This window comes from Chelonia mydas, chromosome 15, assembly GCF_015237465.2.
Source record: "Chelonia mydas isolate rCheMyd1 chromosome 15, rCheMyd1.pri.v2, whole genome shotgun sequence".
In the NCBI taxonomy this organism is placed as follows: domain Eukaryota; kingdom Metazoa; phylum Chordata; order Testudines; family Cheloniidae; genus Chelonia; species Chelonia mydas.
The window spans coordinates 10,197,329-10,210,781 of record NC_057856.1 but is presented as its reverse complement, the minus strand read 5'-3'; the positions used below and the strand labels follow the sequence as shown (position 1 = coordinate 10,210,781).

Sequence of the window (13,453 nt, the reverse complement as noted above, 5' to 3'; positions counted from 1 at the left end):
TTTGAAAACCAGTTTCATGAGTGGCCAGGCTACAGTGTGAAAGTTCTGTTTGTTTCTCCTTGATGAAACCCCCCGCCCCTTGGTTTACTCTACTTCCCTGTAAGCTAACCACCCTCCCCTCCTCCCTTCGATCACAGCTTGCAGAGGCAATAAAGTCATTGTTGCTTCACATTCATGCATTCTTTATTCATACATCACACAAATAGGGGGATGACTACCAAGGTAGCCCAGGAGGGGTGGTGGAGGAGGGAAGGAAAATACCGCACAGCACTTTAAAAGTTTACAACTTTAAAATTTATTGAATGCCAGCCTCCTGTTTTTTGGGCAATCCTCTATGGTGGAGTGGCTGGTTGGCCGGAGGCCCCCCCACTGCGTTCTTGGGCGTCTGGGTGGAGGCTATGCAACTTTGTGAGGAGGGCGGTTGGTTACACAGGGGCTGTAGCGGCAGTCTGTGCTCCAGCTGCCTTTGCTGCAGCTCAACCATACACTGGAGCATACTGGTTTGATCCTCCAGCAGCCTCAGCATTGAATCCTGCCTCCTCTCATCACGCTGCCGCCACATTTGAGCTTCAGCCCTCTCTTCAGCCCGCCACCTCTCCTCCCGGTCATTTTGTGCTTTCCTGCACTCTGACATTATTTGCCTCCACGCATTCGTCTGTGCTCTGTCAGTGTGGGAGGACAGCATGAGCTCGGAGAACATTTCATCACGAGTGCATTTTTTTTTTTTCTTTCTAATCTTCACTAGCCTCTGGGAAGGAGAAGATCCTGTGATCATTGAAACACATGCAGCTGGTGGAGGAAAAAAAAAGGGACAGTGGTATTCAAAAAGACACATTTTATAAAACAGTGGCTACACTCTTTTTCAGGGTAAACCTTGCTGTTAACATTACATACATAGCACATGTGCTTTCGTTACAAGGTCGCATTTTGCCTCCCCCCACCGCATGGCTACCCCCTCAACCCTCCCCCCTCCCCGTGGCTAACAGTGGGGAACATTTCTGTTCAGCCACAGGCAAACAGCCCAGCAGGAACGGGCTCCTCTGAGTGTCCCCTGAAGAAAAGCACCCTATTTCAACCAGGTGACCATGAATGATATCTCACTCTCCTGAGGATAACACAGAGAGATAAAGAACGGATGTTGTTTGAACGCCAGCAAACATACACTGCAATGCTTTGTTGTACAATGATTCCCGAGTACGTGTTACTGGCCTGGAGTGGTAAAATGTCCTACCATGGAGGACGCAATAAGGCTGCCCTCCCCAGAAACCTTTTGCAAAGGCTTTGGGAGTACATCCAGGAGAGCCGCGAATGCCAGGGCAAAGTAATCCTTTCACATGCTTGCTTTTAAACCATGTATAGTATTTTAAAAGGTACACTCACCAGAGGTCCCTTCTCCACCTGCCGGGTCCAGGAGGCAACCTTGGGTGGGTTCGGGGGGTACTGGCTCGAGGTCCAGGGTGAGAAACAGTTCCTGGCTGTCGGGAAAAGCGGTTTCTCCGCTTGCTTGCTGTGAGCTATCTACAACCTCATTATCATCATCTTCTTCTTCGTCCCCAAAACCTGCTTCTGTGTTGCCTCCATCTCCATTGAAGGAGTCAAACAACACGGCTGGGGTAGTGGTGGCTGAACCCCCTAAAATGGCATGCAGCTCATCATAGAAGCGGCATGTTTGGGGCTCTGACCCGGAGCGGCCGTTCGCCTCTCTGGTTTTCTGGTAGGCTTGCCTCAGCTCCTTAAGTTTCATGTGGCACTGCTTCAGGTCCCTGTTATGGCCTCTGTCCTTCATGCCCTGGGAGATTTTGACAAAGGCCTTTTTGGCATTTCGAAAACTGGAACGGAGTTCTGATAGCACGGATTCCTCTCCCCATACAGCGATCAGATCCCGTACCTCCCGTTCAGTCCATGCCAGAGCTCTTTTGCGATTCTGGGACTCCATCATGGTCACCTCTGCTGATGAGCTCTGCATGGTCACCTCTGCTGATGAGCTCTGCAAGGTCACCTGCAGCTTGCCACGCTGGCCAAACAAGAAATGAGATTCAAAAGTTCGCGGTTCTTTTCCTGTCTACCTGGCCAGTGTGGTCACTCTATCTGAGTTGAGAGTGCTGTCCACAGCGGTCACAATGGAGCACTCTGGGATAGCTCCCGGAGGCCAATACCGTCTAATTGTGTCCACAATACCCCAAATTCGACCCGGCAAGGCCGATTTAAGCGCTAATCCACTTGTCAGGGGTGGAGTAAGGAAATCGATTTTAAGAGCCCTTTAAGTCGAAAAAAAGGGCTTCATCGTGTGGACGGGTGCAGGTTTACATCGATTTAACGCTGCTAAATTCGACCTAAAGTCCTAGTGTAGACCAGAGCTTTGTCATTATGATTTATTACATTTAATTAGCACTATAAATTTACACAGCATTTACAAATGTAAAGACATGTTCACTGGCCCAAAGAGCTTAGTCTGAACAAGATTAGACTTTAAACAACTGTCCCGGAGAGAGAGGCTATGATGCTGTTAAAAAGAGAGGAGGAATTTCTTGAAAGAAAAAACTGAGTAGTGGAGGGTGCATGGCAAATTGGAACAAGCATACTTTTCAAGGCATGAAACCAAGAGTTGGATGTTAGAAAGGAGACCAAAGAAGTGGTAAGGCGAAAGGATTGGAAAGAGTGCAAAGAATGGGAGGCAGCAGTAGAGGGAAATGAGAGCCAAGGTATAAATGGGGCAAGATTATGTGGGCTTTGGTAAATGAGTTGGGATGCCAGTGAAGGGATTTAGGAGGTGTGGGAAGCATGTATTTGGAGCAGAAATAATAGTAATGGGAGGAAAAGCTATAATGAGAACCTGGACTTGGGAGAGGAAGAGAGAGAAAGGTTGAAGATTATGAGCATGGGAGGCACTAAAGATAGTGAAGTTAACAGTGGAGCTAGTGAATGGAGTAAGATTAGGAAGGAAGATGAAGGGAAGGGACTAGACGGAGGAACAAATTCAGTTTTGGAGAGGGGGAGAGTGAGTTTGAAATGGTGGTGCTTCCAAGAGGAGATATCTGAGAAACACTGGAGTTGTGACAGGTCAGAAGAATTAGAACGGGATCAAAATGTCAGTTGGTTCTTTGAGTCCAACCATCGCTGCAACAGTAGTCCATCAAGTCCAGTCCTCCTAGTTTTTCATGGCTACGTTACTGATTTGAATTCAGATCTGTAGTCACTGAAACTCATAGTACTATGAAAGCTCTTACGTTCCTTTTACATATTTAGTTTAGGGCTGACAAGCAATTTTAAAAAATTAATTGTACTGTTAAACTAATAGAATACCATTTATTTAAATATTTTTGGATGTTTTCTACATTTTCAAAAATTTATTTCAATTATAACACAGAATACAAATAAATACTTTATATTTTTTATGACAAATATTTGCTCTGTAAATAACAAAATAAATAGTATTTTTCAATTCCTCTATTGGAAGTACTGTAGTGCAATCTCTTTATCATGAAAGTTGAACTTACAAATGTAGAATTATGTACAAAAAAACCCTTCATTCAAAAATAAAACAATGTAAAACTTTAGAGCCGACAAGTCCACTCAGTCCTACTTCAGCAAATCGCTCAGACAAACAAGTTTGGTTACAGTTTGCAGGAGATAATGCTGCCCACGTCTTGTTTACAGTGTCATGTGAAAGTGAGAAAAGGCGTTCACATGGCATTGTTGTAGCCGGCGTTGCAAGATTCATATGTCCCTTTATGCTTCAACCACCATTCCAGAGAACATGCATCCATGCTGATGACGGGTTCTGCTCGATAACGATCCAAAGCAGAGCGGACGGACGCATGTTCATTTTCATCATCTGAGTCAGATGCCATCAGCAGAAGGTTGATTTTCTTTTTTGGTGGTTCGGGTTCTGTAGTTTCCGCATCTGAGTGTTGGTCTTTTAAAACTCCTGAAAGTATGCTCCACACCTTGTCCCTCTCAAATTTTGGATGGCACTTCAGATTCTTAAACCTTGGTTCGAGTGCTGTAGCAATTTTTAGAAATTTCACATTGGTACCCTCTTTGCATTTTGTCAAATCTGCTGTGGAAGTGTTCTTAAAATGAACATGTGCTGGGTCATCATCCGAGACTGCTATAACATGAAATATATGGAAGAATGCGGGTAAAACAGAACAGGAGACATACAGTTCTTCCCCAAGGAGTTCAGTCACAAATTTAATTAACGCATTGTTTTTTTTAACAAGCATCATCAGCATGGAAGCATGTCCTCTGGAATGGTGGCAGAAGCATGAAGGGGCATACGAATGTTTATCATATCTGACACGTAAATACCTTGCAACACTGGCTGCAAAAGTGCTATGCGAATGCCTGTTCTCACTTTCAGGTGACATCGTAAATAAGCAGCATGCATCATTATCTCCCGTAAATGTAAACAAGTCTCTAAAGTTTTACATTGTTTTGTTTTTGAGTGTAGTTATATATCAAAAAAATCCACATTTGTAAGTTACACTTTCACGATAAAGAGATTGCACTACAGTACTTGCGTGAGATGAATTGAAAAACAGTATTTCTTTTGCTATCATTTTAGAGTGCAAATATTTGTAATCAAAAATAGTATAAAGTGAGCACTGTACACTTTGTATTCTGTGTTGTAATAGAAATCAATATATTTGAAAATGTTGAAAAACATCCAAATATATTTTACAATTTTCAATTGGTATTCTGTTTAACAGTGTGATTAATCATGATTAATTTTTTCAAGTTAATCGCATGAGTTAACTGCGATTAATCGACAGCCCTAATTTATTTTATTATTTAAGTTTATTTAAAATCCAAAGCTGTGGACATATCTGCAGTGTATTAATTAAAAAAAAAATCTACAACAGCCAAAAGGAGTTGTTTCAGTCCACTTCCTAGTGAACAAGTGTTGGTATCTCTCATACCACCTTACTTGGTACCCTTGTTATATGTCTCGGCAGAGAGGCAAAGGATTAAAGTAGTCATGGAGGCTGAATTACTCTCTCATACCTACATGTGGTTCTTACAGGTCAATGTTGAGGCACATCAGTGAGGTAATGAAAAGGAGCTTACATTGCTACTTTTCTGTGCCATACTTCCTCTGTGAATAGAGGAATTAATTTTCCATGTATATCAAACTGGCATATGTCATGAGCCAATGAAAGATTGTTTAAAAAATAACAACAGCCCATAGCCTTTCCATAACTCCTTTTACTCATTAAACTCAACCATTTCTTATAGCTGAGTAGTCCTCTCAAAGCTTGCTGTCCCCGGCATTTCCTGCCATCTCATCTAGTTTTCCTTAGGAAGTAGTCAAGCCTCTTCATCGAATGTAACCCTTCCCTGGTGGCTTTCTTTCTGACTGCCCTTTGACTAATGAAACAGGTTCAAAGTGAGGAAATTTGTTTTGTTTACTTCAGGTGCTGGATGCTCAGATGAAGAAAGATCTTGCCGATAAGGAAGCACTTGAGAATATGCTGCGAAGACATGAAGAAGAAGCACATGAGAAATGCAAAATTCTGGCTGAGCAGAAGGCGGTAGGTGTAACTGAATCAGAAACTGAAACATTTTAAGAGTAGCCATTTTAAGTCTCTTACTCAGGGATGTTCCTAAAATAAAGATCTGTTGCTGCTGGGTCTTGTTGCTGGAGGCTTCTTGGGGGTGGGGGGAGGTGTGTGTGTGTGGTGGTGGTTTGTTTTGTTTTGATAGCTGTCCTTTTAATTCATGATGTCTCCAAGAACATTCCCTTTCAAGAAAGTCATCCATGCCTAGTATGTTACTACCTGGCAGTCCAGTACATGGTTCACGTGGGAGCTGCTTGCTCTTGGTCTGGAAGAGAGTGGAAAGCAGTTATAGATTGATGTAACAGATGTAACATCTGAATATGTGGTTGCTTCTTTGTTGTCTTGTCCACTCAGTCCCATATCTTGTTTCTGAATGAAGTTTCTAGAAGTGATTTTTAAATGCCCCCTTGCTGTAGTCACTAACTTTCATCCCATGATCTCAAAGGCAGACTGCTCTGTTTCAGATGATCAATGCCATGGATTCGAAGATAAGGTCACTGGAGCAGAGAATAGTGGAATTGTCTGAAGCTAATAAACTGGCAGCAAATAGCAGCCTTTTTACACAGAGAAACATGTAAGTAAAGGAACTGCTACAGCATTCTTGCATTTACAAGCCCCGGTGTGAGCTCAGTAAGACCTATTCTCCAAACGTATTATTTCTCTAACAAGAAACTATAGTTTGCTCAATATTTCCCCTATCATAGCTGTTAAGTTTTATTGGTCTGTATTGTTGCATTTGTTTTGGATCATTTCATGAGGCTGTTGCTGTCCCTTTTTTTGCTGCATGTAATTTTTCAAAATATATAAGTTTTGTAGAAAAATTCTAACATTTTTAAATGTCTGAAACACTTCCGGAGAAGCAGTAATTCCAATGCTGTTCCAGTTGTGGAGATATATAAAAATTAGTATTCCTTTTGCTTCTGGTGTTTAGGACTTGATCACATCTGCTTCTGGTGGCCATTACTCATTGGAATTCAAAGCCTTATTATAATTATTTGACACTCAAAGATGAGAAGAAAATGTTAAATATCCTTTCTTCACAAAAGCTTCCATCCTGCTCCCAACAGCTGTCAAGACATCTAAGAAAAGTGAATATTGGTTTAGGAATTTTCCTTCATGTTTTTAAATGTAGATTATAAATATGAGGTATTGGTGTTATCTCTGCCTGTTTCAGTTTAAAAAAAAAAAAAAGGTGGAGGGGCCCTATCCTTAAGATCGAAGTGATTCTTTAATCCTGATTGCTTATTTCTGATCCTGGTGCCTATCAGTGAGATATTAGACATATCACAGTTTGGCTGTCTGGAGAAATATGTGCAGACTGTCAGCTGCATAGTGGAATGCTGGATATAATCTCAGTGGACAGCAGTTGGTTAGATCCATTTGTGAAGTCAAGCGAGGATGAGTTTTGGCATAGAATCTCTGAACTCTTAGCAGTGATTGATTGTACCAACAGAGATGTAAAGCCAGGAATTTTTATTACATTTCAAACTTCTGTCAAGCTCTTCAACCTGAGCAGACTGAAATCTTCCACAAAAGTAATTGTTAAAGTTATATGAGTTGCTTTATGCAGATGATTATACTCTTGTTATATGCACTCTAGTTAATCATCCAAAAAGTTTGTAGAGGCTGCTAAAACCATAACATCGTTAATCTGAAGAATACAGAAGTAATCTACCAGGTCATACATGGGAAAGCATATGTAAGACCTAGCATCATTCAGTGGTCTTGAACTCAGTGTGGTAATAGCTTTCACTTCTCTTGAAATGCTGTTCTTGCTGACTAAAGAAATGTTTACCAGAATCAAAAAGGGTATTCTACCAACTGAAATATTAACTTTGGAACCAGCATGGTTGTCATATGTGAGACCAAAGTTCCATGTTTGCCATGCTGTAATGATTTCTTCCTTGCTCTATGGCTATGAAAAATTGAGACATTTGCCAACATATAAGAGTTGGAGAAACTTAATCAAGACACTTTGGAACTCTTATGGATATTAAATCATAAGATATACTGGTGGCTGGATGCTATAAGGATGGGCATTGTAATAATTTAATAATAAAATTTACAAATAATGCAATTCTGATAAGAGGTTGCATAAACAGCTTTTAAAGTCTACTACTGAAAGCACCATTTAGCTGGACTAGATGCATCCTCTGGAAGGAGGACGCCAGACTAAAGTCAAAAGGCAGAGGAAGAGATATAATGCCTAAAAAAGGAATTCTACCCATTGTGACTTATGTTTAAATATTCATATGTCGGGAGGGAGTGGCAAACAAATTGCTTTGGCAAGTCAGTAATCGTGCCCCATGTTTGGAGTGAGTCATCTTAGTCATTAAGAGAAGTGAGTTCTTTTTGAGCAATGCCTGTAGATCTTATAGATATAACTAGCAAACCCTACTGCATTACTCTGATCTGTGAAAAGGCATGTAAATCTATAATTGAACCATATTTGAATCCACAAAAGCTATTACTAAACTGAGCATTATTGATGTGGACAGTTAGCAATTAGAGCCTTCAAGGAACTGTGGAATCCAACTAGCCTTTGTTCTATCAGTAACTAAAAAAATGAATGATTGGTTCTGAAGAAGGTGGAGTCATTTGTTCTACTGTTGCCCAGGCTATTTGGATAGTTCTGGCTGCCAGTAATCAGTTGAGGGAGGTTAAAAAAGGGGAAGGATGATTTTGTTCTTATCAAAGCACAGGACTGTGACTCAGAAGACCTGGGTTCTATTTCTAGCTCTGCTATGTGATCCCACGTAATTTCTCTGGGAGAGAGATAATAATACCTATCTCACAGTATTTTTCTGCATATGAGTTCATTAATATTTGTAAGCTCTGTGAATAAGTAATTGTGTGTTCAGTGCATACATCAGGGTTTCAATCAGGGCAAAAGTTTGCTAAAGTGTTGGCCAGATTGGGCTCCTAGCAAGTTTCCAAAATCCAGAACTAATCTGTATGCAAGGAAGCCAGTTGCAGTTCCTCTGATCTTTCATATGGAAGTTCCTGCTCCCAGCATTCATTGAACCATTTTTTTTCCAAATGGAAAAACAAATGACAAGGAAAAGGGTGACAGCTTAGAATGAGCTGTAGATCAGACATTCTTGTAGGTTTCCAAGGTTTGGTGTTCATCTTTCTCCATGTACAAACAGATGCACAGCCTACAAAACCATGATATCTGAGCTACTCGAAGCACGTACTTGGTTTAATCACTGATGTGGGAATCTGTGCGGAAGCCAACATAAGAGACCTTATTTTTTCCATAAAGGGGCTGTGAAATTTAAAATAGGAAGAGCTAATTTTGATGTGATCACATTCTGCTTACCAGGAAACTTTTATACCAATGAAACTATATGATCAAAATATAGTTTGATTATGTCTTCTCTTGTTATGTATTTTCCTATCAGGAAAGCCCAGGAGGAGATGATCTCAGAGCTCAGACAGCAGAAGTTCTACCTGGAAACACAGGCTGGGAAGTTAGAGGCCCAGAACCGAAAACTAGAAGAGCAATTGGAGAAGATCAGTCTTCAGGACCATACTGACAAGAACCGTCTGTTGGAGATAGAGACTAGACTGCGAGAGGTGAAAATTTAATCCTTTGCAGGCTGATGTACTAGGGTGTATCCCATTTCAAGGAGTACAGTGAGAATTAAAATTAAGTAGTTTTAGTTTTCAGCACTGCAGGATCATGACTTGAGCTGAATGACCCAATTTTTGCTCCATTTCTGTAACAATGGAAATGTATTGCTTGCTGGAAGGAGTTGAGCATGACTATTTTGGGTTTTTGTTATAGTGGTAGAGTCTGAGTTTCTAGATCAGCTTGCTTTCTTAGAACTATATTTATTTTCATCCTTTTGTACAACATCCTTTAATAGTGCCCAGATGTAATGGTGATGGGCACAGTGTATATACTTAGCTGGATAATTCATTTATTTTCAGTTGCAGACTAGAAGAATCAGGTTTTTATATTATTTTGAAATAAAAAGGGCAGACAGGCAGAAATAGGTTGGAACCACCTATTTCCAGAGTTCCACCTAGTTCCAGAGAAGAGTAACAAAAATGATTAATTTCAGAGTAGCAGCCGTGTTAGTCTGTATTTGCAAAAAGAAAAGGAGGACTTGTGGCACCTTAGAGACTAACAAATTTATCTGAGCATAAGCTTTCGTGAGCTGTAGCTTATGCTCAAATAAATTTGTTAGTCTCTAAGGTGCCACAAGTCCTCCTTTTCTTTTTGAAAAATGATGAAAGGTCTAGAAAACATGACCTATGAGGAAAGATTAAAAAAAAATGGGGTTTGTTTAGTCTGGAGAAGAGAAGACTGAGAGGAGACATAACAGTTTTCAAGTACACAAAAGGTTGTTATAAGGAGGAGGGAGAAAAATTTTTCTTCTTAACCTCTGAGGCTAGGACAAGAAGCAATGGGCTTAAATTGCAGCAAGGGAGGTTTAGGTTGGACATTAAGAAAAACTTCCTGTCAGGGTGGTTAAGCACTGGAATAAATTGCCTTGGGAATCTCCATCATTGGGGATTTTTAAGAGTACGTTGGACAAACACCTGTCAGGGATGGTCTAGATAATACTTGGTCCTGCCATGAGTGCAGGGGACTGGACTAGATGACCTCTTGAGGTCCCTTCAAATTCTGTGATTCCCTGGATAATATCCTTTTTCCTTCCTTGCTGTCCCTCCTCTAATTCTCAATAAAAACCAAAATCTCTACTCTGGCTAAGACATTTGGGATGTTCAATGTCATTCCTTTAATTAGCCAGAAATTGCTAGACATCAGTGCAAGGTCTTCTGGCAGGCCTATTTTTCACACATCTGCAATATTATGGGCAGATTCACTTGCAATAACATAAGGAGTCAGGCATCAGAAAGCTAAATTGGAACTTTTTCTTTAAACTATTTTCTCCACTCTGTCATGGTAAATGGGATCTGCCAAGATGTTGCATCAGTGTAGGAGATAGATCTGTCTGTAACAAGAATCTGAAGGGAAGTTTAAATATGAAAGTAATTGAACAGTATATAAAGACATTTCTTATAGATTCAAAGTAATATTGATAGTTTCTTCTTACAGAGCCTCAAATGCAGTATATTAACTTGAACTATGCAAGATAATCACACAAATTATACTTTAACTTTCATATTGTCACAATTATCTATATCAACATTTGATACGTATTTACAACATAGCTGGCATTACTCTTAAATCCTAGTTTTCATTTCAGAACACAATATAGTTTTATTTTTGAACCATTTCAAACCAAATGAGTGTTTTTCAAGTGATGGATGAAGCAGCATCCTAGGGATAGTTGCCTTCAGGTCTGATTTTTAACCAATCCATCCAAATCTGACATTAGACTGGAGTGTTGCCATGCAATCCCAGAGTGCAATTCTAGGGCAGGTCTCTAGTTTGAAATGAACAAATATAGCAGCTGTACTCTCTATTTCCTTATTAGTAACTCCTATTCAGCTGCTGTTGTTTCTCTCTAGGTTAGCTTAGAGCATGAAGAACAAAAGCTGGAATTGAAACGACAATTAACAGAATTGCAGCTGACTCTCCAGGAAAGAGAATCTCAGATTTCAGGGCTTCAAGCTGCACGATCAGCCCTAGAGAATCAGCTCCGGGAGGCTAAAACTGAACTAGAGGAGACTACAGCTGAGGCAGAGGAGGAGATTCAGGCTCTCACGGTGAGTCCCATACTTCTGGAGTGGTATTGCGAACTATACCTGCAGATCTGACAGAACATTGATGCACGCTTCATAATAAGTGTCTTAAGTTATTAGCTTTGAGGTTGTCCTGACTTAAATTTTGTATGTTTTTAATTTTGCAGTGCAACATATGAAACGTGCCTTGGATTGAGGAAGGCACAGGGATGGCTAAAATGTCAGAGTTCTTTGTCTCTCAAAACATACATATGCTTGTTGTTTGTTGTCCACTTGTGCAAAAACTGATTGGCTATTAGTGAAAATATCATCAGTTTACTTGATAAGCTAAAAGCTCCACACTAAATTATTCCTACTGTAGGACTTTGACTTTGTGCTGTTTTTTTTTAATTCTAAATTCATGTATGACCTTTGAAAGTAGTGCTGTTTCAAAAGGAATGTGATTGCAAATGTTCTGGTATTTTCTCTATAATAAGTTAGCCAACTCTGCTATCCTTTTAAAAAAATCAGACAAATACTGTTGTTGCTTCTCTAATTTTACTCCAAAGGCTGTTCCATAAAGAATTGCTACTTTTAGATCTTGCAGTCTCTTGTGAGATGTGTGAATGACACAAACTTCAGCAGGGGTTGGTGTAGGGGAAAGATTTTCCCTGCCCAGTGAACGGAACATTAAATTATATGCTGCTGGTTGCTACTTTGAGTACAAAAAGATGCTTTTAAACTGTTGGATTTCAAATAATGTTTGCTTTGCAAAGGCTTGCTAATGCTGTGGGAGGCAAAGAAATAACTGACCTCCTACTTAAGCTGCCGGCTATCACTCATCGAAGTATCAGTCTTCAATGACCTTCAAATCCAGTTATTTTAGAGTACTGGAAATAGTCTGTTGCCCCAATGGAATCTGATAAAAGGGAATCTCATTGAGTCCTAATTCCTGCCATTACCACTATTCAGATGGGATTGGGGTTCAGCTGAAGACTGGTGTGTGTGTGCGCGTGCGTGTGTGTGTGCGTGTGCCAGTGCTGTTGGATATCCCAGGAGTGAGAAGGGAGGTCATTCACTCAGAATTGTTCTAAACTGGTATATGCTGGGTAATAGATGCTGGGAAAATGCAACAGCAACATGAATGACTTACAGTAACTGAATAGGTCATGGCAGCAGTTCATCTCAAATACAAAGCAGTTCTTTTTGCTCAAAAGTGAGATGGTCCCACTGAAATTTGAAAATTTGGCAGAGTTGTTAACTGCCATGCGAACAAATGCTTTGATATTTCTTCCTACCACACCAACGAAACAGATGAATGTGTGTGATCTGTGCTTGCTCAGGCAGATATTACCACAACTGTTCTGGTGAAATGGTAGTGCTTTTGTACCAGATGTCATAAGATTCCAATCTGGCACCTCCATGTCACTTTACTCCCGTTTAATGGGTTGGGATATATTTTGTTTTGAGGGTCTTTTTTGCATTGCCTGTTCTGGTAAGAGAACTTTTTAGTTATCACAGTGGACTTCTGCTGAACAACTTTTCCTACTGAGTCTCTTGGCTATAAGGAAAATGTCTTGAAAGGTGATCGGATGTGCTAGTGCACTAGCCTTTCATCTGTTAAGGCCTGAATTTGCATATGATATTAGTCACAACTTAAATCAGTTTGACCGTCTGAGTGAATCTTGAGAGAGGCCATGAGGCTGAAACATGAACTTTGCTTTATCATGCTTTGCTTGTTAATAAGGAAGTAAAACGATGCATGCATTATTTCATTCTTTAAAAATGCTTTGCAGCTTTTTATACTTCGGATTCCATCTTCCAAAGAAATAATTATTTAGTTTAGTCACAGTTTGGGAGAGTCTTAGGACTAAACAGGAGTTCCTCAGGGTAGGGTAGAGGTAGATTGGCAGAGCAGTTTGCGGAAGCGTACGTAGTGCTTCATTGTAGACTTTTCTTTGCGATCATTAAAATATATGTAGTATTAAAAACATGTTACATGCAGTATTAATCCAAATGTGGAAGTAAAAACAAACTACTCAAATACTTAAGATATTAAGTGAAGACGGTACACAGTTAACATTACATGTCACTTATCTTGGAGACCACTTAAGATGGAATGTTTTGCATCATCCAGTTTGTTGTACATTTTGCTAAAGTAGCTCAGAACTGGGAGCATGTGCGTGCTTTGATTAAGTAGGATGTGACTTAATCAATTCTTTGCCACTACAGAGTGCTTTCATAGCCTGCAA

The 13,453-nt window shown here is 40.1% G+C and overlaps 1 protein-coding gene across 15 annotated transcripts in view; it reads left to right on the top strand.

The window, feature by feature from the left end:
* The window catches only part of CIT (citron rho-interacting serine/threonine kinase), a 95,871-nt gene that overhangs the window by 49,578 nt on the left and 32,840 nt on the right, over positions 1-13,453 (top strand). For all 15 annotated transcript variants that reach the window (XM_043529068.1, XM_043529067.1, XM_043529066.1 and 12 more), the window contains 4 exons: positions 5,418-5,534; positions 6,026-6,135; positions 8,966-9,140; positions 11,049-11,246. In XM_043529068.1, coding sequence (XP_043385003.1) covers positions 5,418-5,534; positions 6,026-6,135; positions 8,966-9,140; positions 11,049-11,246 — 600 coding nt within the window. The remainder of the gene's footprint in view (positions 1-5,417; positions 5,535-6,025; positions 6,136-8,965; positions 9,141-11,048; positions 11,247-13,453) is intronic.